Source organism: Camelus dromedarius, chromosome 17, assembly GCF_036321535.1.
Source record: "Camelus dromedarius isolate mCamDro1 chromosome 17, mCamDro1.pat, whole genome shotgun sequence".
NCBI classification, from domain to species: Eukaryota; Metazoa; Chordata; class Mammalia; order Artiodactyla; family Camelidae; genus Camelus; species Camelus dromedarius.
In genome coordinates, this window is record NC_087452.1 from 41949813 (window position 1) to 41977577 (window position 27765).

Consider the following 27765-nt stretch of genomic DNA (forward strand, 5'->3'; position numbering starts at 1 on the left):
TCGGGTCTGGAGTCAAGACAAACAGCTTCCCAGAAGGATGTGGAGAAAGGGCCCTTGACTTACCTGGAGAGCAACAGGTGACCCTGAAGCTGCAGGTCGGCGGCACAGTCCTCGGAGCGGCAATTCCTCTCGAAAACAGTCTGTGAGGGGGACACAACAGCAGCGTCAGGACAGGGCTTGATGCAAATGAGCAAGTGACAGTCAAATCGCCCAAATCAGAGGACATTCTTCCCACGAGCCCCTCAAGCCCGGGACCTTCATGGAGCCAGCTCCCCGCCTGGCGAGGGGTCCTGAGCCGTTAACAAGGAAAACCCACATCAGCGGTGGTCTTGACCGCGAAGGACCCCCTTTATCTGATTCATTTCTCGGGCTACTCAAGTGCTTCTCCAAGTCTTTTTTTCAAGAAAGGGACACAGCAGGTGTTCTTTCCATCTGTGAGACTCTCAATGCTTTCAGGAGTGAATCGTAAACCAGTTGAGTCAAGAATTTAGATTACAGTCTTGTCATTGCCCTCTGCTGTCTTAGGGAGGCAGAAAATCTGCATCTTAGATGGGTTCTGCCTGAGCAAGGAGGTCGTGGTGTAATTTTTAGTTCCAAAGGGAAAAGTCAAAGGCAATTAGCCTCTGAAGCGGAGGGTGCCCCACAGACTGAAGGGATCCCTTCTCACATCTTGGAGGGGCAGCCAGTAGTTAATGGGGCTGGCGTGTCCTTTCTCTAATCAGGACTGGGCCTTGACGGCCAAAGCCTCACCCAGGGCCTAAAGCTCGCTGGGCCAAACCCGACATCCTCCCAGAAGGCTCATGGCGTGTGCCTGAGCTGGGTCTACCTGTGGAGGATGCTGGGGAATCAGGAGCAGCTTTTGGGATGAGTTAGAGTTTTCCTCTCTCTATGGTCCTCCCCTCAGTCTGTTCTCAGCCTCTCTGATGTTTCTAACCTATGGCCAGCAGGCTCCCTGCGTCCACATTGACAGACACTCTTCACTCTCGTTAGGTGCCTTTGATCACTTGGGTAAGATTTTGGAGAGAAGAGCTGTTTGCCTTTTTTTTTTTAAGTTGTAATTTATTCACTATTCAACTTCTCTGTCGTCACCACTCATGGTCTGGATCCCTCCCGCCCTCGGACTGAACACAGTTCCAGGTGATTCGTTCCCCTCCCACAGGGTGAGGCCAGGCGGCTTCTCAGAACGTCAACGTGGACTCCAGCAAACGTGCTGGCCAAAGAACAGTCTAGACCCAACCAGACAGGATAGTTCTGCCTATGGAAATTCATATTCCTGTGTCACATTTCCAAAAGAATAGCGTGTCCCAGCCAACATTCCCTGCCTTGATCATGGGGGAAAAACTCATGAAAGTCTTGGGCAAAAAGAGGACACTCCCATGTTCTTTTGGCCACTACTGGGGGCAAGGAGAGAGCCAAATTTCCAAGAGATTTCAGTATACGGCATGTGTGCTTTATTTGCCTTCTCAGTCATGGAGAAGACAGGAGGAGGCGGATGTGAGGTCTGCGCAAACATCTCAGGTGAGAGAAGGCTTTCTGAGGTTAGGAAGGAGGTGAAAACAACAAAGGTGGCTCTACCATCAAGCTAAGGAACCTTTAAGGATGAAGGGCCCTTTCTGAGCCACCAGGATCTTGCACCTAACTTTCTATTCGTAATACCACTTTCTTTTTCTCCAATAGAAGCTCTCCTCCCAAATCATGTAAGCTGCAGGCCCCGCTGAACCTAGCTCTGCCCCTGGTGACAGGCTCCTCCTCAGAAGTGTCTCTCTCATTTCACAGGCAAGAGAGACAGTTTGACTCCCCGCCTTTGGAGGTGGGGTGGGGAGCAGGGGGCAGCTGACATGGAAGAAGTGACCTACATCCATCCCGGGGCACGCAATCCAGCAAGATCTGGTCCTTGCCCTCCTCAGCTCCGTCTCTCTCGTGCCAGCTGCCCCTCAGACAGCCCTGGCCACTTCCTACCCCAGGGCCCCCCAACAAGCTGATCCTGAATTCCTCCACTTACTTCACCCGGTACGTGTCCTCTCATCCTTCAACAAGCAAATTAAAACCACATCCCTGAGCCCCTGACAAGTCTGGGCTTCCACCGTCAGCTCTTGTAGTTCGTGCATTTTTCCTTCTACTGCTCATTTGTGATCGTCACTAACTCACTGTATCATGATGTATTTCCTGTTTGTCTCCCCTGCTAAAATTATGCTGTATGAGGACGGGGACCATACTGGTCTTGTTCACCCCTGTGCCTGCCCTCAGAGCTCGGCGTGCGGAAGCCGCCCACTCCACACTGGAGGACCACACGTGCTCTGAGAGATGGGCTAACACTGAAATGGGGAACTCAGTGATGGATGCCCCAGTGTGGGCCAATGCAAAATACACTGCTCACCAACACCAAAGCTGCAGTCTGCAACCAAAGCACCTGTCCCTCAGCTCCAGGCAAGTGCAGAGCCTCCCCAGGGGGAACCAGGGGATTTGTAAAAGCTTTGTCCTTGGTCTGACTTTCCTTATACTCTGCGCTCTATTTCCTGATCCTCAAACTAGCTTCTCTAGCTGTTAAGTCTTCCAGTGCTGCTGAATTTCCATCCAGCCAAAGGCAAGGACTGAATCTCTCTCTCTCTCTCACACACACACACCCCTACACAAACACACATTAGGAGAATGCTTACACTGACCAGCTAAAATTAGGAATAAACTATCGAGAAAAAGTAAAGCACAAACTTAGAAGTTAGTCCAGAACTCAATTTCTACACTGATAAAATGAAAAGAACCACATCAGTGACACTCCTGTTAATCCAGGGGTGGGAATCTGTGGCTCTTCCACTGTTTTTGTTTTAGGCACCCGTGTCACTGTTTACACCAGCAAATGTGAGTGACAACTACAGTGTGTAAGAAGGAGCGCCATGAGGGTTGTCTAGTTGATGCTGAAGAAAGAAGACCATGGAGACAGAGTCAGAGTGAATTTCTCTCTGTGCAGACAACTGTACTTTCTGAAAACCAACGCACAGCATCTCCTATTGCACTCTTCACAACGTGACCTTCCTCCCACAGACAGGAGGGGGGTGGAGTCGATGCTCCACCCCTTGATTCTGGGTGGATCTGTGCAGCAGAGGAAGCAGAGCTGTGCAATTTCGAAGACTTGTCAGAAAAAGTCATAGAGCTTCCCCTGAGTTCTCCTGGGACATTTGCTCCTGGAACGTCACTTCTCTGCTGCACAGAGGCCTGAGCATCCCCGGAGGGGCTCATGTGGAGAGAAACCCACAGGCAGCATCCACCCCAGGCCGCATGAGGGAGCCATCGTGGCCCAATGAGCTGCCCTGGCTGACACTCATTGGGCGGAGGTGAGCTGTCTCTCTGGCAAACTTCAAATTCATGAACAAAATGAAGGATTGCTGTTATTTTAGGCCACGCAGTCTTGGTGTAGTTTGTGACACAGCCACAGATTTAGCGGGATGCTCCTGAACCCAAGGGCCTCCCCTAACTTGGGCAGTGGCGTGAACGGGAGAGGGCGTGCATTCCGAGCCCAGGGAAAGCCTTGGCTTAGGCAAGTCCCTCCCCAGGTGGGAATGAAGTTGTCTCCCAGGTAAAACATCAAGATCCCAGAAAGTCAAGAGATCTGAGTGGCAAGACGGAGACTAAAGTTGAAATTCACAGTTCCTGTACTTGGGACCTGGACTCACCTCTCTGGGCAAATGACCGTTTTTGTTTCCTGAGGAACTGAAAAACATCTCTCAGACAGTTCACAGAAGGCTGTGCTTTTCTCACAAAGCCATGGCCACCAAGGCCAGGGCAGCCTTGGGTACGTGTGATTCAGGGCTGGCAGCTCTGTGGCTGCCCTGACCAAGGCTGACTTCAGAAAGGCAGTTGTCCAGCTGCTCAGGCCTCAGGGGTGCCCATTTCTCCCACCCAGATCTGCTCTGGAAAGAATCTTCCCTCCTGATCTAGCAGGAGGTAGGATCCCTCGTCTAGTCCAGCTGCCATGTTCAGAGAAGTGACAGTTTCTTGGACTTGGTGATACTAGCTTTAAAAATATATGTAATCATTGACATAGGTTAGACACTGTTTATGGGGTTGCTACGGCAACCCAGTCCCATGCGGAGGCCTGAGAAAACAGAACAATTGGATTGGGTGGGAATAAATGCTTCTCAAATCCCACCCCAAGGCTATTTTCAAGCTAAAATGAGCAAGACGTTTCCTGACAGGCGATCTGACTTTGCAGAAGGTCTCTGCTGGAGAGCAGGAGGGCCATTTCTGAGCTGTTATTTCTCCCACAGTCCCACACAAGTTCCCAGAGGTCCCAGCCATATGTAATTCATGTCTGCAACCCCCAGCACCTAGCATAGTATTAAACGTGTATATGTGGAAATGCTATGACCTGAGGGTAAGAGGTTTCTCCTTCCCAATTCTTTCTTAATGCTTTTTCCAGAGTTCAACATTGTCCTTAATGTGGCCCCTTAAAAGAGCTCAGGGTGGTCCCAGGAATTTTAGCTCTATTGAGTCCTTCACTCAAAGGAAGGAGGGGAAGTCTCATAGCTTGGTATTTAAAATCAGGTTACACAGACAGACTTGCTTTTTAAAGAACAGCAGGTCCACAAGAATAAATGAAAGACAAATACTCTGGAAAAGTAAAGCCGAGAAATCCCTTTGATCTCAGGGACTGTATACATTGTCCTTTCAGATTCTGAAATCACGGGAGGAGAAACAGTCCTGTTGGTCTCCCTCTAAACAAAAACATGATACCAATTTGGCTTCCTGCCTCAATGGAAAGATTGGAAGTCATGAGTTCTTGTGCCTTTGGGCATCCTTTGGTTTACCCATGGCCCTGCAGTTTAGAGAACAGTCCCCTCTGCCTTTTAAAGACAGCATTTCAATAATCTAGTTCAACCTCCGTGAAGAACGGAGTGGGAGGCTGAGCTGCTCAGAAAGGCGCTGGACCACCTGGGTCTGCACCTGGCCTCTGGACCCTCCCTGTCCCCTCTCCAGGTCTGCCTGGGACTGGGTGGCCTTTTCTAGGCCACATTTTGTGTCCCTTTGACAACCTCTGACTTTTAATATCAACCCTAAAGTCTCCTCTAGGGAATCTCCTTGCTCTCCAGAACCAGAATTTCCTTCCCTTGATTTTTACACTGGAATCTTTTGTGTTCTATGTTCCACTCATTAAAAAAAAAAAAAAAAAAAAAAAAGGCTGCTGGTCATTAGTCACAAGATCCAGAAAACAGAAACAAATTCAAATAAAGGAGCTGGTGCTATCAGAGAAAGGAAGACTCTGTCAGTTGAGCTTCTAAGTCAGAGGTAGTCAGGCAACTGAGAGTGAGAAAGATGGCCCCAAACTGGAGAGGATGCCAGCGAGACATCTCCTCACTTGTCTGCAAGAACATCACCTGACTGGGCCTCAGGTGTAACTTCCAGTAGCAAGTGCCTGGCCTTTGATTTCGTGAATCATCTCAGAAGATAACAAGGGTGCATATTTCTTCCCTAGCTAGAGGCTGTCCACTGGACACGTGCCCTCGCTCACACATCCACGTGCTGGTGGAGGAGGTTTTCAATACCTCAGGACAATAAAGGATAACCCAACAGGCTGAAGACTAGGGGGAAACCCCTATTTTCTTCTAAAAGGGAGAACATACTCTTCCCAGAAATTGCAAAGATAATGGTTGTAGTTCAGTTGGCTAATATTTTGTTGAAGATTTTTGCATCTATGTTCATCACAGATATTGGCCTATAATTTTAGTTTTCTTTCCTTCCTTCCTTCCTCCCTTCCTTTCTTCCTTCTTTCTTTTTCTTTTTGTCTTGTCCTTGTCTGATTTGGGTATTAGGGTAACGCTGGCCTGGTAAAATGAGTTAGGAAGTGTTCCCTTCTCTTCGATTTTTTGGAAGAGTTTGATAAGGATAGGTATTAAATCTTTTTTGAATATAAAAAAGAAAAAAAATTACTCAATAAAAGAACCCCACGCTGAAAAAAAAAACTTGCAAAGATAAAGTATAACACTGAAGAAGAAAGTGTCAAAATCCAACAGGTGACTAGGAGTCCAGTCCAGGCTTTGACAGGCAGGTGCATCCTCTCCTTTGTTCTCTGGGTTAACCTGGTTGGGGGAAGTCTGAGACACAGACGCAGCCAGACTTCTGTGGTCAGTAGTGATGACGTATGTACTTGTTTCCCTCTTGAAACTAGATGGTTTCACACGTTTCACCGCAATGCCCTTTCTGAAAAGATTAGCCGGAAGCGGGTGCCAAACAGCTGATGCCTATAAAAGTAGGACTGATCTGGCTGAAACAGGGATAGGGGTGAACACCTCTTCCTCTCACTGTCCCCCACTCCTCCGCTAGGCCAAACTGTTCCCGTCAATCCACGTGTGCGCTCCGGAACCCCCCAGGTCGGATGGTCTCTGAGACTTGTCTGGCTCTGATGTCTGGAGTTATTCTGCTCTCTTTCCTTCCATCCTGCCAACCTCTCAGCTTTTCCCAACCTTCTGCAGAGACTTTATATATGATAATGAAAATAAACTGTAGGGCTGTAAATAACGGCATTTTAAGCCAGCTGGGCACCTTAGCCTGGAAAGCATGACCTAATGTCCAGGCTGAACAAATAGTGAGTCTGCCTGGGCATCGGGCTGGAATCCCACACCCCCAGGCATCGAGGGTCTGGGGTGGGAGGACCAGATGGTGATGGTTTCCAGCACAATGGAGGTTCAAAGTCTATGGCTTCAAAGTAGTGAAAAATTAAAATAAGAGTAAAATAGTTCACTTTTCACCTGTGAGATGACAAAAGTGAGTATTCTCAACATAGCCAGTGCCTCTTCTCTTCCATCTTGTTCTTTGACCCTTAAATCACACACGCTGCTCTCCTGCCTGGCAGGAAATCTTAGAGTTCATGGAGCGCATTTCTTTTAATTATACAGCTTCGCTGAATCTGTCAGTGAAGAAATTCGGATATGACATCCAATCTCTGCAGGAGGACCCGGCCTTGTGTTCTTTGAGAAGGGCTCTTTTCACTGAGCATCCTCTTTGGGCCAGGCACTGCACTAGGCCCTAGGGATCAACAGCTAACAAGATAAAATAGATCCCTGCCCTCACTAGGCTTCCATTCTAGTGAGGGAGACAGAAAAGCAATTAGAAAAAAAAACAGTAATAATTGTGCTAGATGTCATGAAGGAATCAAATAGTCAGCCAAGCCAGGGAATACAGGGTAGGTGAGGGATGGCTCTCTGAGTGATACTTAGGCTGAGACCTAAAGAATGAAGAACTAGCTGTGAGGAAAGCATAGCAAGGCCACTATAGAAGAGGTATCAGCACGTGCAAAGGGCCCGAGACAGGAAAGGGCTTGATAAGTCTAAGGTTGACTGGAGTGCAGTGTGGGTAGCATCAAATGATACTGGAGAGGCTGAGGCCCATTGTGCAGAGTCTTATGGGCCTTAGGAAGAGTCTGGATTTTCTTCTCAGGGCAGAGGGAAGCTATTTCTGGGGAAGTGTTATGCAGAGAAGTGATCTGGTCCAGGTAAGAAATGCTGGTGGCCTGAACTAGAGTGGCGGCAGCAGAGATGGAGCAAAGAGGAGGGATCCATGTACCATTTGAGCCTAGGGTGGTACAGCTGGTTCCTGAGTTCTGTCTTCCCTGTCTGGGACAAAGGGGCATCTCTGGGCCTGCCAATCCTAAAGATCATGAGAGGCCCATCTGTGGAACCAGCCAGAACCCTGAGATACCATTGCCTCCTGCCCTGGGAAGCTACCCACACAGCAGGCGAGACTGGACACACCCTCGGCAGAAAGGAACCAGCTTCACTGGAGCATCTGCTTCCTCCAGAGCCCTGGTCAGAGTCACTCCCACTGGTTACCTCATTCTTTCCTCATGACAATCCACGAAGCCACCTTGTTACCTCCACTCACCAGGGAGGAGACAGAGCCTTCTAGATACTGGCTGACTTGCCCTTCCCAGGAAGAAAAGAGCAAAATCTAATGCTGACTTATCAGTTCAGTGCTTCTCACATATTATTTCATGTAACCCCCCCAACCACCCGGATGGAGACAGAGGCAATGGCACCTTGCGTGACAGGTGAGACATGGGACGCTCAGCAGGTAGGTGACGTGCCCTGTGTTACTGGGTGAGTACCTTTTGTTCTGGCCTGGAACCTCATCTTCTCACTCCCAAGCCCACTCCTGCAGAGAAGCCAGGGGAAGACAGAAGGCCAGGGGTTCTCTGAGGTGTGGGGTGTACACGTTTGTTGCTGCAGCCGAAACAGACCACACATTTTGCAGCTTAAAATATGACAACTTCATTATCTCACAGTTTTGTAGGTTGGACGTCCAGGTGGACTCAGCTGGCTTCTCTGCTCTGGATTTCACAAAGCCAGAATCCAGATCTTATTGGATCTGGGCCCTTATCTGGAGGCTCTGGGAAAGAATCTTCTTCTGGGCTTATTCAGGTTGTTGGCAGAATTCATTTCCCTGTGGCTGTGGGACTGAGGTCCCCGTTTCCTTGTTGACACTTGCCCCCTCTCTCGGCCCCTTAAGTTTGTCTGCATTCCTTGTCAAGTGTTACCTGTAACTTCAAAGCCAGCAACGGTAGGTCAGGTCCCTCCAAGGCTTCAAATCTCTCTACTCTTTCCTGACCTCCTATTCCACCTCGTTTCTCCTACCTCCAGCTGGACAAATACTGGGCTTGCCTGCCGCAGTCCCCTTTCCCTGTAACGCGTTGTCTTCACAGGTTCCAGGAATTAGGGTGTAGGCATCTTTGGGGGCCGTTCTGTCTACCACGGTGGGTGACCAGGAAGTCCAGCCCTAGCCAGGTCTCTGGGGCTTCCTGAAGATGTGTGAGAGCAGTTATAATTTCCAGAGCTTTACTCTGTGTACAGGGTTTGAGGACAGGGTCTCTGTCTTAGCCATTGGTACGCTCATCTGACAGGGAAACACCAGAGCCCTTCGGGGATCAGTCCAACGACAGCATTACTTTCCTTCCTGCACACGGGCCAGCCAGGGCTTTCCAGATTGTTTCGTTTTGTTTCATACTCTTTCAGCAGCAGACACCAACTAGAAACTGATGACTCAACTCTCCAGGTGAATCAGATGGACCCTCTAATAACTCACTTGCAAGATCTTTCTGGGATTCCTGTGAGAACTGCTAACTGGCTCCCCCAGCCCAGGCAGATCATCTCCTTGAGGCATGGCTCTGGTCTCCTGCACTCAAGAAGATGTGATGGTCTCCTGCCCCTCCAAGTCCCAGTTCAACTCCCTGGCCAGTGAACAAGTGGCCTTAGACTGTCTGACTGTAACTTCAGCCCCAGTGGCCCCTCTCCTTCCCCTCTCCAGATGTTAAGCCATGTAGAAGATTGTTAGCATCTATCAGTCCCCCTTCCCTACTGGTCTGTCAAGCGCCCTCCAGCCCAAGAGTCCAATCCTACCTCTTCCATAAGGCTCTGGCCAAAGACCCCTTCTCCACAGAGAATCCCCTCCTCTCAGCTGGAAAAAGTCTCTGGAATGAAATTCACACACACGCATCTGAATCTCCCCTTCTGCTCTGTATGAGTTAGTCTTGCACTGTCTGTAAGTTCACTGAAGGCAGAAATGTTTCATTGATCTTTTTTATCCAGGTCTTACCTGTAGTAGACACTCAACTGACTGAACTGCCCTTGGATTTATATCCCTTTTAAATACTCTTCTGGTTAACGGATAAAACACTTTCTTTGTTCTTGTTGCTTTTGTATCAAATATCCTCCGAGGAGAGAGAGGCACGTCTCTGATTTCCTTATAGTTTAAAGATGAAATGTATGCTTATCAGGCTCTAGGTCCTATGGAGGTTTGCAGGGTTAGGGCTCTGATGTCCCCCGGTGCCCAGAATCCTGATCGGTCCTCAGCATTGGTGGCAGCCCCACTATTCACTCAGACAGCCTCGCATCTAGCTCGGAGCCCACTGTCTCCCAAGGCTATTCTTCATCTAGCAGAGGGAAGGCTGGGCCTCCTGCCTGCCTCACTCACTCCCATTCTCTGCCAAAAGCCTGGGATCCATCACTAAGTGTGTACTTAACATGCTCCAGCCACTGTCTCCACGTTACACGCACTGTCTGTGCAGCTCTTCCACCTGCACTAGACCATCAACGGGGCGGACCCTGACTCTAAAAGATCGCCATAATTTAGCCCGCCCTGTTGCACAATCCTATGCACCAGCATGGGCTCGGTGCCTTTTAGTTGGCGAGAGGAAGGCATTTAAATCCTAATGTGATCCGGCAACATGACTTAAAGGGCTCCAATGAGTTCATTCCTTGCTATGAAAGAGGTGAGACGCTCTTTGTGGAGCTGTTTTATACACACACAAACTTTCATATATATATATATATGCCTCTGTGTGTATATATATATACACATACACATATACATACACACACATAAATATACATACACACACACACAAGTTAAAAATCAGCTCTGCTTCCTGGAGTGGGCCTAGCTCTCAGCATCTCTCTTCCCCTCAAACTGAGCCAACATCTGGAAGACACATGGAGGAAGGTCATTAAATTATCTTCTTTCCTCCCCATGATCAGGAAAAGGAGAATAAGCAAGGATTGCTCTCCCATAATTTTTCTCAGGCTCCTGGACAATCTTCCCAATCTAAAGACAGTATTTTTTTTCATTTAATTTCAACCAAAGAATCACACGATTGAAAAAGAAGCCTCCTGCCCCGCGCCTCCCTATACCGAGTCCTGCTAGGGGAATCACTATTCCCCATGTCCATTTCTCTTTCTTTTGATGACCATTTCCCTACCTCTAGAAAACACACCGACACTACTGCTTCTTGACTTACCCTATTTGGACATTATCTTACTGAATTTCTGCCATGAAAGACAAGAAGTGCTATCACGTGCATAGCGGCCCCCTCCTGTCCATCTCCCAAATCGTTACACTTAGCTCCTCTAATGCAGTGGATCCCAAATGTGAGCTGCATCAGAATCACCTGGTCAGCTTGTTAAAACTCAGACTGCTGGGACCCACCCATAAGTTTCTGATTCAAACAGTCTGGGGTAAGGTCCAAGAATTTTCATGTCTGACAACATCCCAAGGGAGGCTGCGGCGGCTGGCTCAGTGACCACACTTTAAGAAGCCCTGCTCTACTGGTAACCTCTGCAACTTTAAGTAATAAACAGCTTTGTCTTGTTTCATCAAGTTTTACAATCCCTCCTGCCTAACCAATTTAAAAGATTAAGATATTAAAACCACTTCTGTTCTATTTTTACCTCTATTCAGTACAATTTAATGGCATTTGCATTTTATATGATAACGATAGCTCTGATTTGGGCTTGACTGTAAATACGGAAAACTAACAAATAGTGCTGTTATTATGACCTCATGATTACTGTCCACAGTAGAGCCAAGATAGGTGTCATGATTACATTATCTTCCTCTATAGGTATGACGTTAAACTCCTAGAATACTCAACTCTTACTTAAGGGAGAGTATTTCTAGTAGTAAGGTCCTTCTCTTCCCTAAACTCTTCCACTTGCTTAAAATCCCACCGCATTTTAATTTGTTTTGTATTTGAACCATGACATATTTTCCATATTTTAATTTTTCTGGGAGTTCTTGATTGCCTTTGTTTTTTTGTTTGTTTGTTTGTTTGTTTGTTTGTTTTTTCTTATCCATAGGGAAAAAATATATCCCATCTACACTGTATCCTGAATACTTGCTACTTTCTTGTCATTCTGTCTATGGCTGGCTTCATTCTCCTTGAAGTTTCATTGATCCCGTTTTAAATTGATCACTGTTATTTAGACTTGCCACACAGCTGTAATCCTGGAATTTGTCATCAGACTTCTAGGAGTTAGTTCTTGCATCCCACACCTCACTCCTAGTTGTCACCTCTGTTTTCTTGGAGTGCATCTCAGATGATTTCCTTGGCAGGGATATACCAGGGAGGTAAACTTTCTGGGTCCCTTCTTGTCTGGAAAATGGCTTTTTTTTTTTTTAACATTTTTTATTGATTTATAATCATTTTACAATGTTGTGTCAAATTCCAGTGTTCAGCACAAGTTTTCAGTTATTCATGGACATATACACACTCATTGTCACATTTTTTTCTCTGTGAGTTATCATAACATTTTGTGTATATTTCCCTGTGCTATACAGTGTAGTCTATTCTACAATTTTGAAATCCCAGTCTATCCCTTCCCACCCTCCACCCCCCTGGTAACCACAAGTCTGTATTCTCTGTCTGTGAGTCTATTTCTGTCCTTTATTTACGCTTTGTTTTTGTTTGTTTGTTTGTTTTTGTTTTTTAGATTCCACATATGAGCAATCTCATATGGTATTTTTCTTTCTCTTTCTGGCTTACTTCACTTAGAATGACATTCTCCAGGAGCATCCATGTTGCTGCAAATGGCATTATGTTGTCGGTTTTTATGGCTGAGTAGTATTCCATTGTATAAATATACCACTTCTTCTTTATCCAGTCACCTGTTGATGGACATTTAGGCTGTTTCCATGTTTTGGCTATTGTAAATAGTGCTGCTATGAACATTGGGGTGCAGGTGTCATCCTGAAGTAGATTTCCTTCTGGATACAAGCCCAGGAGTGGGATTCCTGGGTCATATGTTAAGTCTATTCCTAGTCTTTTGAGGAATCTCCACACTGTTTTCCATAGTGGCTGCACCAAACTGCATTCCCACCAGCAGTGTAGGAGGGTTCCCCTTTCTCCACAGCCTCTCCAGCATTTGTCATTTGTGGATTTTTGAATGACGGCCATTCTGACTGGTGTGAGGTGATACCTCATTGTAGTTTTGATTTGCATTTCTCTGATAATTAGTGATATGGAGCATTTTTTCATGTGCTTTTTGATCATTTGTATGTCTTCCTTGGAGAATTGCTTGTTTAGGTCTTCTGCCCATTTTTGGATTGGGTTGTTTATTTTTTTCTTACTGGGTCGTATGAGCTGCTTATATATTCTGGAGATCAAGCCTTTGTCGGTTTCACTTGCAAAAATTTTCTCCCATTCCATAGGTTTTCTTCTTGTTTTACTTCTGGTTTCCTTTGCTGTGCAGAAGCTTGTAATTTTCTTTAGGTCCCATTTGTTTATTCTTGCTTTTATTTCTTCTAGGAGAAAATTTTTTAAATGTATGTCAGATAATGTTTTGCCTATGTTTTCCTCTAGGAGGTTTATTGTATCTTGTCTTATGTTTAAGTCTTTAATCCATTTTGAGTTGATTTTTGTATATGGTGTAAGGGAGTGTTCTAGCTTCATTGTTTTACATGCTGCTGTCCAGTTTTCCCAACACCATTTGCTGAAGAGACTGTCTTTATTCCAATGTATATTCTTGCCTCCTTTGTCAAAGATGAGTTGACCAAAAGTTTGTGGGTTCATTTCTGGGCTCTCTATTCTGTTCCATTGGTCTATATGTCTGTTTTGGTACCAATACCATGCTGTCTTGATGACTGTAGCTCTATAGTATTGTCTGAAGTCTGGGAGAGTTATTCCTCCAGCCTCTTTCTTTCTCTTCAGTAATGCTTTGGCAATTCTAGGTCTTTGATGGTTCCATATGAATTTTATTATGATTTTTTCTAGTTCTGTGAAATATGTCCTGGGTAATTGGATAGGGATTGCATTAAATCTGTAGATTGCCTTGGGCAGTGTGACCAGAAAATGGCTTTATTTCAACTTCACACTTGACTGTTAGGCTAAGCATAAAATTCTAGTTTCAAAATCACTCTCTCTCAGAACTTTGAAGCCCTTATTTCATCATATGCTACTTTCTAATCTTGCTAATAAGGAGTCTAATGGACTTAGTATGACTCTAAATATGTTGTAAGTGGACACATAGCCCCCACTATCACCATCCTGGACTCCCTGTCCTAGAAGCACTCAGGATCTTCCTTAATTCTTAGGTGTAGTGACATTTCAAAATGACATAGCTAGGATATTCTTAGTTTATAACTTGTAAGTTGGTGGGTTCTTTAGATTAGAAAAGTGTCCTCTTTAACTCTGAGAAATTTTTCCATTATTTCTCATAATTTTTTTTTTCATTTTCTCTGTTTACTTGTTCTGATGTTCCTATTACTGGGATATAGGACCTTGTCGATTGATCCCTTAGCTCTCCTCTGTTCGTGTTAGCTTTGCTTATTGGGAGATTTCTCATCATTATATTCCACTAAATTTTTGGCTCTACAATGCTGTTGTTAATTTTCAAGAACACTTTCCTTGTCCTTCTGATCCTTCCTTTAAAATGAAATAGAATTCCAACCACTTTCTAATGAATGGAATACATTCTTAAATCTCCTTGTGTTTATTACATACAGTTAAATAAAGTTGGTTAAATTTTTGTATCTCTTCCATTCCCTAAATAATTTATTTCCTTCTAAGTCAATTATTCTGTAGGTGTATTTTGGTCTTTTTTCCCCCCTTCATGTACCACATTTCCCTTTAATTTCAGGTTTCCTTGGTTGTCCGTTCATATTTAAGAACAAGGTAAAAGGGCTGACTGGAAAATCTGTGGGTGTTTGGGTGGATGGTTGAAGGGGGAGCTAGCTCCTATACTGGAGGCTCCAAATGCCAGAAGAAGTAAGGCTTTCCTCTGGGGAAACAACCCACCTACACTATCTCAGTTTATTTAGTTCTTTAGAGAAGAAAATGCCTTATTTCTTGCTATTCTGCGTGTTTAAAGTAGCTAGGGGTGGGGACAGGGGTAGAAAGTCAACTCTTCCACAAACCAACCTTCACTTAACACCCTTCTTCCCTGTTTCCAGCCTCACTTCTCACTCTTGCACCCCTCTGAAACTGCTGGCCTGGCCATGGAGGCAGCCATTCTGGACCCATGGGTCAGTCAACAGCCCCCAGCCCCTCTGCAGACTGCAAGGTTCACCCACCAACACTCTTCCTTCTTCTTTACTCACTCCAGAAAGTTCCCAGACTCTCTGATTGGCTGATGCTCCTCCCCCCACAGAACCTCCCTGTTCTGATTTACTCACTGATAATCACTGTAATGGGGTCTCAGGAAGTACAGACATAAATATTTATGCTTGGTTGGCCCTCTTGAACGTAAGTGACCAAGAACAGTATTTCCATACTAATTTGTCTCTGCATCTCTGGCTTTGATCAGGTTGCCTGAATTGAAAAATGCCAGTAAAGGTTCTAAGATGCTCTTCACTAAAGAAGCCCAGTCTGGGCCACTGATGGATCTGTAGGAATGAGAGTTGGTTCACTGTGGAAGGGATACCCAAGGCTAGCAACATGCTGAACAGAGTAGGCAGCTACCTCACTGGGTTACTTCAGAGATGAAACAAGCAGAGTACCCACCCTGAAATGACTCCCAGCACCCCGAGTTTGGACCACACCCACCACACTAGATTATTATGCCAGCAAGTGTCCACCCAAGAGAGCACAGTACTACTAGGACGGAAAACTAATGATCGAGGGATTATCACAATACCCTGACTTACTGAGTCCCCAGCCTGCCCTCTTGGTCCCATTTCACTATCAGGAAAGAACAACAACTTCTACTTCTCAGTCAAGGCAGAAGGCACCAGCTTCCTGCCCCGCTCTTCATCCTACCTCCTCTCCTCCTTACCTTCCTCACACCCCCTCTTCACGCCAGCCCCTCCACCCAGTCCCACCACCTAGACACACAGGGTCCTCTCGGTCTCTCCCCTCACTCCCCAGAGCCTGCTACAAGTATCAGTGACCAGTAGGACACACCAGCCACCCTCCAGGGCACTTGTGTTTTGAAAGAAGTCCATGTTTAACCTCAAAAGAAGCATCCAAAGAGGCAGTGTTGCCAGCAGGTTGTGTGTATAGGGGTAGCGGGCACTGTAAGCTCTGCCCAGATCGCTCTGTAACGGCTGCCCCTTCCCCAGCTGACGGGACACAGATGGCTAACAGCTCACATCCGCTGCAGCCTTCTCCAGAGAACCGTCCACAGCTGGAGGGCATCTCCTTCAACAAGGGTACACTCCCCTTCCACACCCTGCAGTCGGCCAATGGCCGACTAATAAGGGGTACGAAAGGCCAGCCCCTTACCTCGTGGAGAAGACAGCCCTTTTGTGTAATGTATGCTCCAGAGTTCCCTGCCTCAGGCCAAGGATAGACTTGAGCTGAGGCCACATCCTTGCTCAGGCCTGTCCCTTTCCTTTACTTCCTTATAGGTTTCTCTTAAGAGCACAGCCTCATTAGACTGCATGCTCCCAAATCCCTGCCTCAGGTTCTGCTTCTGGGGAATCTGACCCAAGACCACGTGGGAGAGACTTTAGGAGAAAATAGGGGTGCCTTAGTAAAAATCTCACCCCATAACCATCTAGATAGACGTCTCCAACCCCAAACACTTCTCTGTGGTTCTGTTTACAACTCTCTGCAAGGCCTGGGTCCCTGATCTGCTAGCTTTCTGGTAAGCTCAGAGCAGTCAGAAGTGTGGAGAGGGGAGCTGGTGGGTGGTTCCCCAGCTTTGCCCCCACCCCACCCAGAGTCTGGTTTAACCAAAAACCAGTTTTGCCTGACCTTCCCCAGGGTCCTGGCTCCGTGATGATCTTGGGTGTTAAAGAAAGATTTAGAACAAATTTGGGATCACACATTCCTTACATACTTCCTGCCTAGTAGTCAGCACTGCACATCTCCCAGATGGCTCAGGGCAGAGAGGCCAGGGCTGCTGCACAGAATTAATTCACAGGCTCACTCCCACCTCGTGTGGCCTCAGGTGGCCCACCCGCCACACCGCCCTGCCGCTCCTCCACACAGCAGCACAGCCTGGAACCTGCTGCGGGGCGGGAGGGATGGTGACAGCTGACAGCTGGGCTCACTGTGCTCTGGCCCTCAGAGACACTGGAGTTGAGCATTCTTAACCCAGCCACCAATTCCAGCAAGATCAAGTTCCTGCTTCCTCCCCCAACTCATGCTCCCACCAATAAAACATGTAGGTGCTGATCTAAGCTCTGGAAACAGTGTAGGAATAGTAAGCAAGTCTGGGGTCCAAGTGGCCAGTTCATGACCTCAGACACTATCCTCTTCTAACTGCTTGAGAACAGCCTCCATGTGTTTAAATCACAGGGTTGTTAGAAGCACCCCCCGCCCCAATCATACATTTCATCATGTCACAGATTAGGTAAGGGAGGCCCAGCGAAGGGGTGTGCCGGGCCATAGTCTCCCAGGCAGCCAGGGCCATTACTTTTGCACGTGTACCTGCCACCTAGGGTCCCAGCCGCAAGCATTCAGCCTCTCACCTGATTCTTCTGAGCAATCTTGTGTCCCTTTTTCCAGCGGAGCACAGGTGTCAGAGCAGGCAGCTCCCTCTCCTCCTCTCCGGTCACGTGCTCGCCCAGGCTGTAGGCCGCTTCGAACACGATGGGGCTGATGACGTCCTGCACCCTCCGCTGGAACAATAAACACACAGGCTTGTGAACTGCTGATGCCGGCTGGCACTGGCGAGGCACGTCACAGTTTACAGAGACCTTCCTTGTGGGCTGCCTCATGTGATCCTCACAACCACCCTGGTGACGTAGGCTCTGATGGCTTTCACATTCTGGACGAGCTAACTGAGGCAGAGAGGAGTAAAGGTCTCGTCCAAGGTCACTCCGTTAACAAGTGGGGGCTTTCCCTCTCTACCTCGCGTGGGGTGAAATCACCAGCTCTTGAGCATGTGGAAGACATTACCTTACTCATCTTCCAAATATTCTTATAAACTCGTTTGGCGAGCGGGAGAGCATCTGTACTCAAAGTGCAAAGCTAACCCTTCGTATCTGTGGTGTCTGATCAAAGCTCTTCTGCACTGAGACAAAAACGGGCTGCGTGTGAGGGCAGGAGACCTGAAGGCACTGAGGGGCCTGGTATCTACCCAGAGCTGGTCACTGACCCAGAGTCAATGGAACCAGGGTTGGAGTCTGACTTCCGGCCTGTGTTCTTTCCTTTGGAACCCAGGATTTTAAGAGCCAAGAGGGACAGGTCGACAGTCACAAGGAACACCCACAAGATGCCAGGCACTGCGTTAGGTGGCCTAGAGAGAGATCAGCAACACGCCCAAGCCTTGCAGCTGGGCTTGTCCTCCTCCATCGCACGATGAAAGGAACATGGTGCAAGGCTGAGTTCCCCAGCCATAAGGCTGGCAAGGGTTTTTCAGTCACATCTGCTCAAATCTTAAGAGTTCTTGGCTTTTCTGCATCAGGTTTCACTGTCTCCCGGGGACTCTGGGCCCCGCAGCTCACAAGTGAGAGCTGGAGGCAGGAGTAAAGGATGACTATCCCTGCATCCCGGGCCAGTGTGCTCTGTGGGAGGTGGGCTTCCAGGGGGAGCAGGGCACATCTGAGAAGTAGGAGCAACAAGCCAAGTCCCCACAGCATGCATCTGTCAGGGAGAGATGGTGGGACAGGAGGGAGAGCTGATCGGCGGGCGGGAAGAGGCTGGCCAACCCCGGGGCCGTGAGCACAGCCAAGGACCTCACACTACAGCCATGTAAAGTCTGGTGGGGTCTGGAGCAGATTAGTGCTCTGTTCAAACAGCAGGAAGTTTTAAAGTTCCCAAGAGGTACACAGTGAGGAGAGGGCTCCTATCCGACCCCAGATACCCAGCGCCCCCTCCAGAGGCAGACACACCTGTCAGCTCTGGGGTATTCATCCCGTCTAAGCATATGCGGGCACTGGTAGCTCATGACACGCTGCACTTTGCTCTCCTGGCTTAGCATGTATCCTGGAGGTGGTTCCCTGTCTGTACATAGAGTTGCCCCACTGCCTTTTTATGGGCACAGAGCATGTTACCAGGGAGGCCTTTACCAACCAGCATTTGGACTCAAAGCTGCTTAAACACACAGGTGTAGCTTTCCCCAAGACGGGCTCTGTGAACCTCAGTACCCAGGAGGCAGTAAAGGAAAGGGTCTGTGATTGAATACATTGGGGAGACACCAGGTCCAACAAAGGGAGAGAGTTGGTTGGTTTTTTACTGTAACTGCCTCCCAGAAAGAGCAGGGTGGCCCCAGAACCCTGCGCTCCCTTGGAGATTGGGGCATGTACGTTGAACGGAACAAGCTCAGAGACCCTGGAAGTCTTGCACAGCAGCCCAGGAGAGGGGATGGTAACTGGGCCAGGGCGGTGTAGGAGGGGGAGGCAGACATGGCTGCTGACTGAGGGGCGTGGGGGACAGATGATTCTGGGGCTGGGAGCCTGAGTGACCAGCACGTGACTTATGTGTGTTCAGTAAAGCATTCAACTGGGAAGAGAGTCAACTGTTCAGCATAAATAAAATGAAGGACCTTTCAGGGGAGTGACAGGGGAGCCATCGGATAAACTGTTACCACAAAATTCTCTTGAACTTCAGATTTTAGGAACAGATCTTTAACACTCATGTCCTCTCTGGGAGCAAGACACACACCTGGGCCCCTCTGCCTGCTGAGTCCCCTCAGCAGAATTTACAGGCTGTCTGGGTGCAGGGAACAGTGAAGGGGTGCAATCTTAACGTTTTCACAGATGAACGCTTCGGTGTTTCTTTAAGATTGACTACCTTCAGGTTTTGCATTTAAAGCCTTCATGCCAAAATAAGTCAGTTACTACACGTTGTTATTCTTGGGGAAGAAACTGAAGGTGGGGTGGGGGAGGTAGAAGTCACTTAATATTTCATGGCTATAGAATGTATTTCAGAGACTGAGCCAACCTCTTCTCAGATTTTTTTTTTCCACTTAATCCGCATAGCACCTGAGCTGGTAGACTGTTGCCCCCATTTGACAGATGAGGTAAACAGAGGCTCAGGGGCTCAAATAAATTGTGCCAGGAAGTGGTGGAACCAGACTCATGCTTAGAACCAGAAGCAACACTGCCTTCCTTGAAGTCCTTAAATTACGGTATAAAAATCCTCCCAATTGCTTTAAGTTCTGACACCACTCTGAAAAATGACCTATCTACTTCGGAGGAGACAGGGTGGAGAGGGGAGTTGAGGGGAGACGATCCTCACACAAGGAAGAATGTGAACAAATGACAAATACCTAAGAAACAGAGGCTGTTTCTAAATGTGCAGCCATTCAAGCTGTGACCGTAGTGAGGGGAAGCCTTAGTCAGGGCACAGCTATTTGGGCTGAGTGATAAGCTGTGACTTCTAGGGGTGCACTGACTGCATGAATCCGTTTTAACTAAGAAGTTCGAGAAACATCTTCTTATGACATGTCCCAGTAGCGCTGCTCAGAAAGGACCTACACCCCTGAGCCGTGGGAGCAGGGGAGGGCAGAGCGATCAGAAACAAGCCAACACCCCCAGAAGGACAGCCCCTCCTCCCTGCACTATGTTTGTTTGGTTTTATCTGTGCTGCGAAGAAAAAGCAGCAGCCACATTCAGTGGTTTCCTTTGCATTTTTGGAAGTGTAGCTGCCCTCAGCACAGCACCGCAAGGAAGTGGAAGCACTCCTCAGGACAGGGAAAGGGCTTAGGGTTTTGGAGCAGACCTTAATTGCTGAGGATTTTACTGCTTAAAACACTCCAAAAAAAAAAAAAAAAAAAGATTCACCACTACAAACCGAAGTTTCTAAAGCTGAAAACACAGTTATTCTGATGGACCAAAAGGCAGGAATCTACCTTTTCCTGCTAGAAATCCACTATAGTCTCTTGTTTTGAAAACTGAAGGAGCCTTCAGGCCAGTGGCAGAACTGCCAGCGTCTGAGGTTTTATAGGGAACTTAACATACGCACCATGTGAAGTTTATTGGGTGCTTACTTTACGCCAGGCCATGTGCCGGGCCCCAGGGAGACGGCTGAAAGACCTTGGGAGGAAACAGGCGGGCAGTGACAACCCCGGGTAACAGGTACTGGACAGAGGCAGCTTTGGGAGCACCAATGAGGGCACCAGATTTGGTGCCTCTCAAGGTGGCAGGCTTCCCAGAGGAGGTGCCCCCGGGCTCAGAAGACAGAAGGACATCAGCCAGAGGGCAGGCTTGGCCAGTACACGCAGCAGGGTGGAGAGCACACGGGGGTCCAGTGGATTCCACGTGATGCCCGAAGTCAGGCTTGTGGGCTGGGTGGGAGGAGAGGACGCTGAAGCAGAGGCCAGGGCTCAGCAGGGCTGACAGGGTGTGCTGATTTCAACCTAAAATCTAGGGAAGACTGGGAGGGGGCAGGGATGCTAGAGGCTGAGTTTCAGAAAAATCTCTCTGGATTGTTGGATTGTTGGGGGTGAGACTAGAAGAAGGAAGGCCAGCAAGGAAGCTGTGTTCTAGAAAGATCTCTACCTGTAGCATGGATGGGATAGGCCCAGGGGCAAGGGTCTATCATAGGAGTTTAGGGGGAAGATGGTGAGGGCCTGAGCCATGACGCAGCAGTGGGGATGGGGAGCCGGGGAAGAGGTGGGGGTGACTGAGGAGGAGAGGTGAGCGGGCGTGGTGACTGTAGGTGAGGGATGAGAGACAGAATCAGGTGAGCGAGTGGACCCTGAGGAACCAGGAGGGGGAACAGGTAGGTGTACAAACAGTTCACGGGTGAACACTGAGCTTCGTGACAACACAGAAATCCTCCTCCTGTCTCCAAACTCCAACTCCACAAGGAATCTCCCAGAACACACTGATTTGGGCCCAAAACCCCATGTTTCCCTTTCTCTTCCACAAAACTGTTCCTCTGCCCCAATGTCCCGGGTCAGCCTCCCCCAGCACTGGCTCATCCAGACCCACTAGAGACCTTCTGTCTCTCCAGGGAGCTGCCCCACCCATCTTCCCAGGGGCAGGCTGTGCCCTCCTCCTTCCTCGCCACACTGCACAGGCAGAGCTGTTCAGCTGGGCCCCGAGGGAGGACCACAGGGCCTTCAGGGTCCGCTGACAAGAGGGAGAGAGGCCCTGAGTGAAACACGACGGAGGACTCCCGTTCCTTCATGGGGAGTCCTTCTGGCTTTTTCCTCCCATTCATTCCCTTGCTTTGAAAATTAAACTGAAGTAACTCTGATGGAAAACCCAGCAGAGGAGGCCCGTAAGAGGCCGGGGCCACTCACGCAAGGGTTCCACCAGAGGAAAGGACACTGCCCAGTTATCCTAGGGCACTGAGGCCATTGTGAGGGTCAGAAGCCCCAAAGCCTTCTGTCTCTTTCCCTTGTGGAACCGTGGTATGTTTTCTGGTGAGTGTAAGGACCATCAGGTCACAGACCCCATCCGCCTGGCCAAGGGAAGACAAGCTTCACTACCTGAGGGATTTGTTTCCAAGCTTCACCCTCCAGCTCCCCCACCAGCAGGACCTGAGCACTGTGCACCCCTCGGCCAGTCACACGAATTAGGAACCTATCTCATGCTGCTTTTTTTCCCCAAGAAATGAAGGGTTTTTATCCTCCTTAGCTAACTAGCAGCTACAGCAGTAAACTAGATGGAAACAGGAAGTACTGACTTAGTTTTAAATTTGCAAACAACAAAGAAGGCAGACAAGTAAGCAGCTAGCATTGAGCCAGATAATTGGTTTGGGAAAAACCCTCTAAGTGTTTTTTAAAGAGGCCTCAGTATTTTTCTTTCTCCAAACGTGTAATCTTTCTGTCCCCTCCCTCCTGTACCCCTTCCCACGCTTTCTCTGTCCTTGACATCGAACTCTACTGCCTACGATTGCCTGGGAGGCACTCCTTGAAAAGAGAAGTCTTCAAATGTGGAATACCTTTTCCTTTATCTCAGTGATCAGAATGATTAGAATGGCAGTTAGGGTGTAAGAGGAGAGGAGGGGAGGGTACAGCTCAGTGGTAGAGTACATGCCTAGCACGCACAAGGTCCTGGGTTCAATCCCCAGTATATCCATCAAAATCAGTAAATAAAAGCCTTATTACCTTTCCCCACAAAAAAAGTATAAGAGGGAAGCTTAAATTAAAATTCCCACAAGCTTGAAGATTTTTTTAAAAGCAAACAGGATTTTGCATTTCTAGTAATGACAGAGTGACATGCTGAAGATCCACCCTCCCTCCGGGAAATGGAAAATCTAGACAACACACACACCTGTTTAAAGGTATCAAGGAATGTTTCCCTTGAGCTGTTTCCAGGTTTGTAAGCAGTGTGGAAGGAGAGGCTGCTGAGAACCTGAAAGGCCTAGTTTTCGAGTTTCTGAGCTGAGTGTCTGGCAGTCTCATGAGCCTGTAAAGGCAATCCTAAAGCCCAGGGTAACTGAGGCAGCCCAGCCTGGAGGGCCAAGATCCCACAGAGAAGGGAAGCACAATGAGGAGGGTCGGATGCTCGACACCACATTTAGTCTCCAGGCACCGGCGGTTCCGCAGCAGCACGGGGCCAGGGGACTAACAAGCCAAGCAGAAGGCAGCGGCTGAAGTGCTGAGAGAGGTAGTTAGTTACTGACTGGACACAGCAGGAGAGAAGACCAGCAACCCAGAAGGCAAGTCAATAGAAAGTATGCAGACTGAAGTAAGGAGAGAAAAAGGATAGAAAATTCGGAAATGAAATTCAGAAAAGACCAAAGTGAAATTTAGTGGGGAGGGATAAATCAGGAGTCTGGGATTAGCAGATACACACCACCATATATAAAACAGATGTAAACAACAAGGACCTACTGTAGAGCACATGGAACTATATTCAATATCATGTAATAACCTACAATGGAAAAGAATCTGAGAAAGAATATACATATGTATGTATAACTGAATCACTATGCTGTACACTAGAAATTAAGACAACGTTGTAAATCAACTATATTTCAATTAAAAAAGATGTGACATATTTAGAATGATATAATTAATAATCTTCGTAATTATATAAAACACCAAGCACAATGCCCAGCACACTGAAGGTCAGGCAGTACACAGTGGCTATTATCATTTTGACCATAATTTTTAAGTGGCAACCTTGATACGAAAATCTGTAAAAAGCACCCTACTGCAAGATGAATCTTTATTATGCACTGTGCATGTAGCAAGACCCTACTTCTCATTTCACCAGAAAACAAGCTGAGGCCAAGTGCAGCTCCATTTAGAGTCCTATAAATTTTAAAATGAACAAATGAAACTTTCAATTAAAACCAAGAGAGAAAATTATGTAATTTTCTCAATGAGATCAGTGATTTTAACTATGACTATGTATTACTTTATATGAAATATCATCTTACGGAAATGGGTATCGTGATTAGTCTGGAATATGACCCCTTAGCAGGCATCAGTGCACACGAAAGGCATGAAAGCATCCATTACTCCCCCATGAACATACTGGCATCCGTTATTCTGTTTACCTGTGAAAATCACATAACCCCGTTGATGCTTTTCCCTCTTCAAAGATAAAACAACATCTCCCTGGATATTTGAAAAATCGTTTGTTTTTATTTTCTTTAATTTTTTTTAATGTAAATTAATTAATGAATTTTTCTTAACATTATGCTTTTTGGGTTTTGTTTAAGAAATCCTTCCCTATCCCAGAATTAGGAAGATACTGATCTGTTATTTCTTATAAAAGAATTAAAGTTCTACTTTTAGTATTTGATGATAAAGGCTGAAATAGAACCACTTTATTGTGAACGATGATAATTCATGAAAATTTTGTAGATCAATGGTTTATTTTTATATTTGAGAGTCTGTGTGGGTGGGGACTGCTTATTTAGTCAATTTATCTGTTTGTGTGATTTTTGTTTTGTTTTTCTTTTTCTCTGCATCCACTCCAAAAACATGCTAATGGGAGATTAGAACTTTTGACAATTTTCTAGCACACGACATCCTTGCTCAACATTCTTTGCAAAGAGACAGGTGAATTACATCACAGAGAACACCAAGCATCATCTGGCTGCTAAATGACCCCAGATGGAACCAGCGCAGCAGGGTGATGACCCAGCCCTTGTGTCTTCCAGGGGAAATGGCATTTTGGCTTCCCTCTTCCTCTCCCGGCTCCTCCCTTCCTCTCCTGGCTCTCTCTTCCCATCTCCCATCCTCAAACCTCCCAGGTGGCTTTAATAACAACATTTGTAGGTGAACACAAACTCACACAGAAGATGCTCCAAACGTAACCAAGAAAAGGAACACGGCCAGAGTTGGCCCAGGCAGGCTTTCCTCCTCTCCTCTCCTTCACCAAATGGTCTCAGCCACGAGTCCTTCATCCAGCTGGCATGGCAGCCTGAGTCCTCACGTGAGGACAGATGCTCTAGGATCCTCGGAGGTAATAGGGACCTCTGTGCTGCCATTCAGTGGACTCTGCCTGTTCCATGAAGGAGAATTGGGGAGAGGGAACCGACTGGGCTCAGCGAGCAGTTGAGAACCTTGAAATCTCCGCTCTCTGCATCTTGACCTGATAAAGCAAGTTTTTGAGGAAGGGGACACAACTGTCCTAAGAGCATCTGCTCAGGCCTGATTACTGAGCCCACCTGTGCCTCTGGTCCTGCAGGTCCCACATCGGCAGTGCCCTTGTCCCCACGGAACATTACCCACTCTTCACAGTCCAGCTCAAGGCTGCCTCCTTTATGGGACTTTCCTTGAGGACACCAGCCCTCTGGCCACAGCCCCTCCTCAACCCCAAGGTCCTTATGACATAGTTTGGCCCTTAAAAATTTTCTCTTTTACTGCTGTCTTTCCCTGATTCTAAAGCCTTCCCTCAGCCTCCCATTTCAAGTTTCCAAAGCAGGGCTGCATCTTAGCATCGAACAATACATTTATTATGAGAATGTTTCCCCTCCTCAGCCCCTGCCTGGAAAGCTGTCATTACATGGTAGCAATGTGGGAAGTGACGAAAGGTGGGGCTCGCTCACAGTGGTAACTGTAGCTGCAGGAACCAGACCTCAGCTCTGCCTTGTGCTCCCTGGTCTCCTGGACAATACTGAACATGCTCTTGTCTGAAAGGCCGGCGTGCAGGGGCAACGGCCAGGACAGGATGCTCAGGTCAGGGCCGGGATGACAGCTGCGTGTGGGCGGCAGTGGAAGAGTCATGCACTGACACTGAGGTTGGCCCTCCAGGGGAACATCAGCTAGGCTGCCTGCAGCCAGCACCTGGTTGCCTTGTGCCCCTGCCAGGTACCACGTGAGGCAAAGGGAAGCAGAGAGGAGGCAGGCAGGGAGGGTGTGAGCAAAAAGCCAAGGTGTGGAGGAGAAAATGCCTGGATAAGAAGTGTGGGGACCTGGTGAGAGGGAACCTCTCTGACCCAGAGTTGGGTAGGACTGGGAGTGTCAAGAAATCCTCAGAGAGGAGGTGATCCTGGAAGGAAAATGAGACATTCAGCAGCTGATGGGGGAATGGGAATCAGTTGGTGGAGATGATGTGGAGGGCTAACAGACAACTGCATGTCTGAGTGGCAGCAACAGACAAGGCGGAAAGCAAGGACTGTGACATCCACGGTCCTGGTCGGACAGAGTCCCAGCTCCATCTCTTACAGACTGTGCGACGCTGGTCACTTCACTTCATCTCTCTGAACCTGCTTTTCAGATGTAAAACAGGCTGCCAGAGTCAACCCTGCATGGCTGTTGTGAAGTTTAGAGACCCCCGATGCCAAGCACCATGGAGAGCTCCTGGTCCTCAGTAAAAGCTAGCTGTGTCCACTGCATCAGCATCACATCAGCATCACCACTTGACAAAGGTCTGTGGGGCAAGATCCCAGGGGAGGGGGGGTGCTGCAGACAGAGAGGGCTGGAACCAGGTTGCAGGACCTCAGAAACCAGGTGAAGGCACATAACTGTGGGCATGGGGGACCATCATGAATTTTTAAAGCCAGCTTTAGGGTGAGAAGCCCAGAGGTGATCTGAAGGACTAACAGGATGGAAAGGGAGGAGGATGGGATCTTTGAGGGGCTGGTGCCCCCATCCCTCGGTTGCTTCCATCAGTCCACAACCGTTCTTACAGAGAAATTCGCTTGGTCAAATGGGAGCCCTCTCACTCAGCAGATTTTATGCCCCACCTCATCTCCTCACTGGTAATATCTGAAGGGGGTACCCCTCGCCTTGAAGTGGGACAACTCTGGGTGTACATCATGCCCCCGAGCTCCCTGTAGGATCAGGTTGAGGCTCATCTCCAACTGACACATCTTTGCTCAGCAACTTCCTGGGCCCCACCCTGCTCCCCCTCATTCCCTCTCCTGAGAGCACCCCCACAGTGAACTCCTGAGCGAGTGAATCCAGATCTCGAGCTCTGTGCCCAGAGAACCCGAGCTCACACAGTAACTCAGTGTTACAAAGCATGTGGCAGCAGAAATACATACTTACACACACACACACACATACACACACTACACAACACACAGATCACACATGGACCTGGAAGTAAGGAGAGACAGAGCCCCTGCTTGCTCAACATCCCACCCTGAACCCCTTGGCATGCCCCGATCACAGATCATCATCCTGCACCCCTAGACTCTGTGAAGGGGTGTGAAGGCAGCAGGGATCAGAGAGGGAGGCTGTGGCCAGGGAAGCCTTTGAACCGAGGTGAGGAGGGATGCCCACAGCCCTGTGGAGCCTGTGAATACCAACCTCTTACTGGGAGAGGAATGTGGCAGAGAACGCAGCATTATGATAGCTGCAAAAGGTCTCGAAAACAACCAATCCAGCCCTGAGAGCTCCCAGGAGATGCTTCCGACCAGCATCTGGCCCACATGACCAACCCTGGGTGTGTGATGTATTGTGTGATGATGTGTCCTCATGCTCGTCTCACCCCTCACAGTGTGAGATCAAACGACAAGGGGGTGGGGGTGGGGCAGCAATCAGATTCCCAAGGCAGCTCATTCCACATTAGCTTTGACCTGTATTTCTTTAAGACTGTAGTGATGCTATAAATATTTATTTTCAGTTGGGTCTGACAGTGGTTTTAAAAAATTACTGTTTTAAAGCATCATGTCAAAAAGTATTCTGAGTAGTATTCCGTTGTATAAATATAACACAACTTCTTTGTCCAGTCATCTATCAATGGACATTTAGGCTGCTC

General features: G+C 47.9%; 1 protein-coding gene across 1 annotated transcript in view; it reads right to left on the minus strand.

Moving 5' to 3' along the window:
- The window catches only part of ITGA9 (integrin subunit alpha 9), a 314558-nt gene that overhangs the window by 142263 nt on the left and 144530 nt on the right, over positions 1 to 27765 (minus strand). Inside the window, exons 16-17 of the mRNA XM_031469935.2 lie at positions 17173 to 17322; positions 64 to 140 (exon numbers count right to left, since the gene is read on the minus strand). Of these exons, the coding sequence (XP_031325795.1) occupies positions 64 to 140; positions 17173 to 17322 (227 nt within the window). The remainder of the gene's footprint in view (positions 1 to 63; positions 141 to 17172; positions 17323 to 27765) is intronic.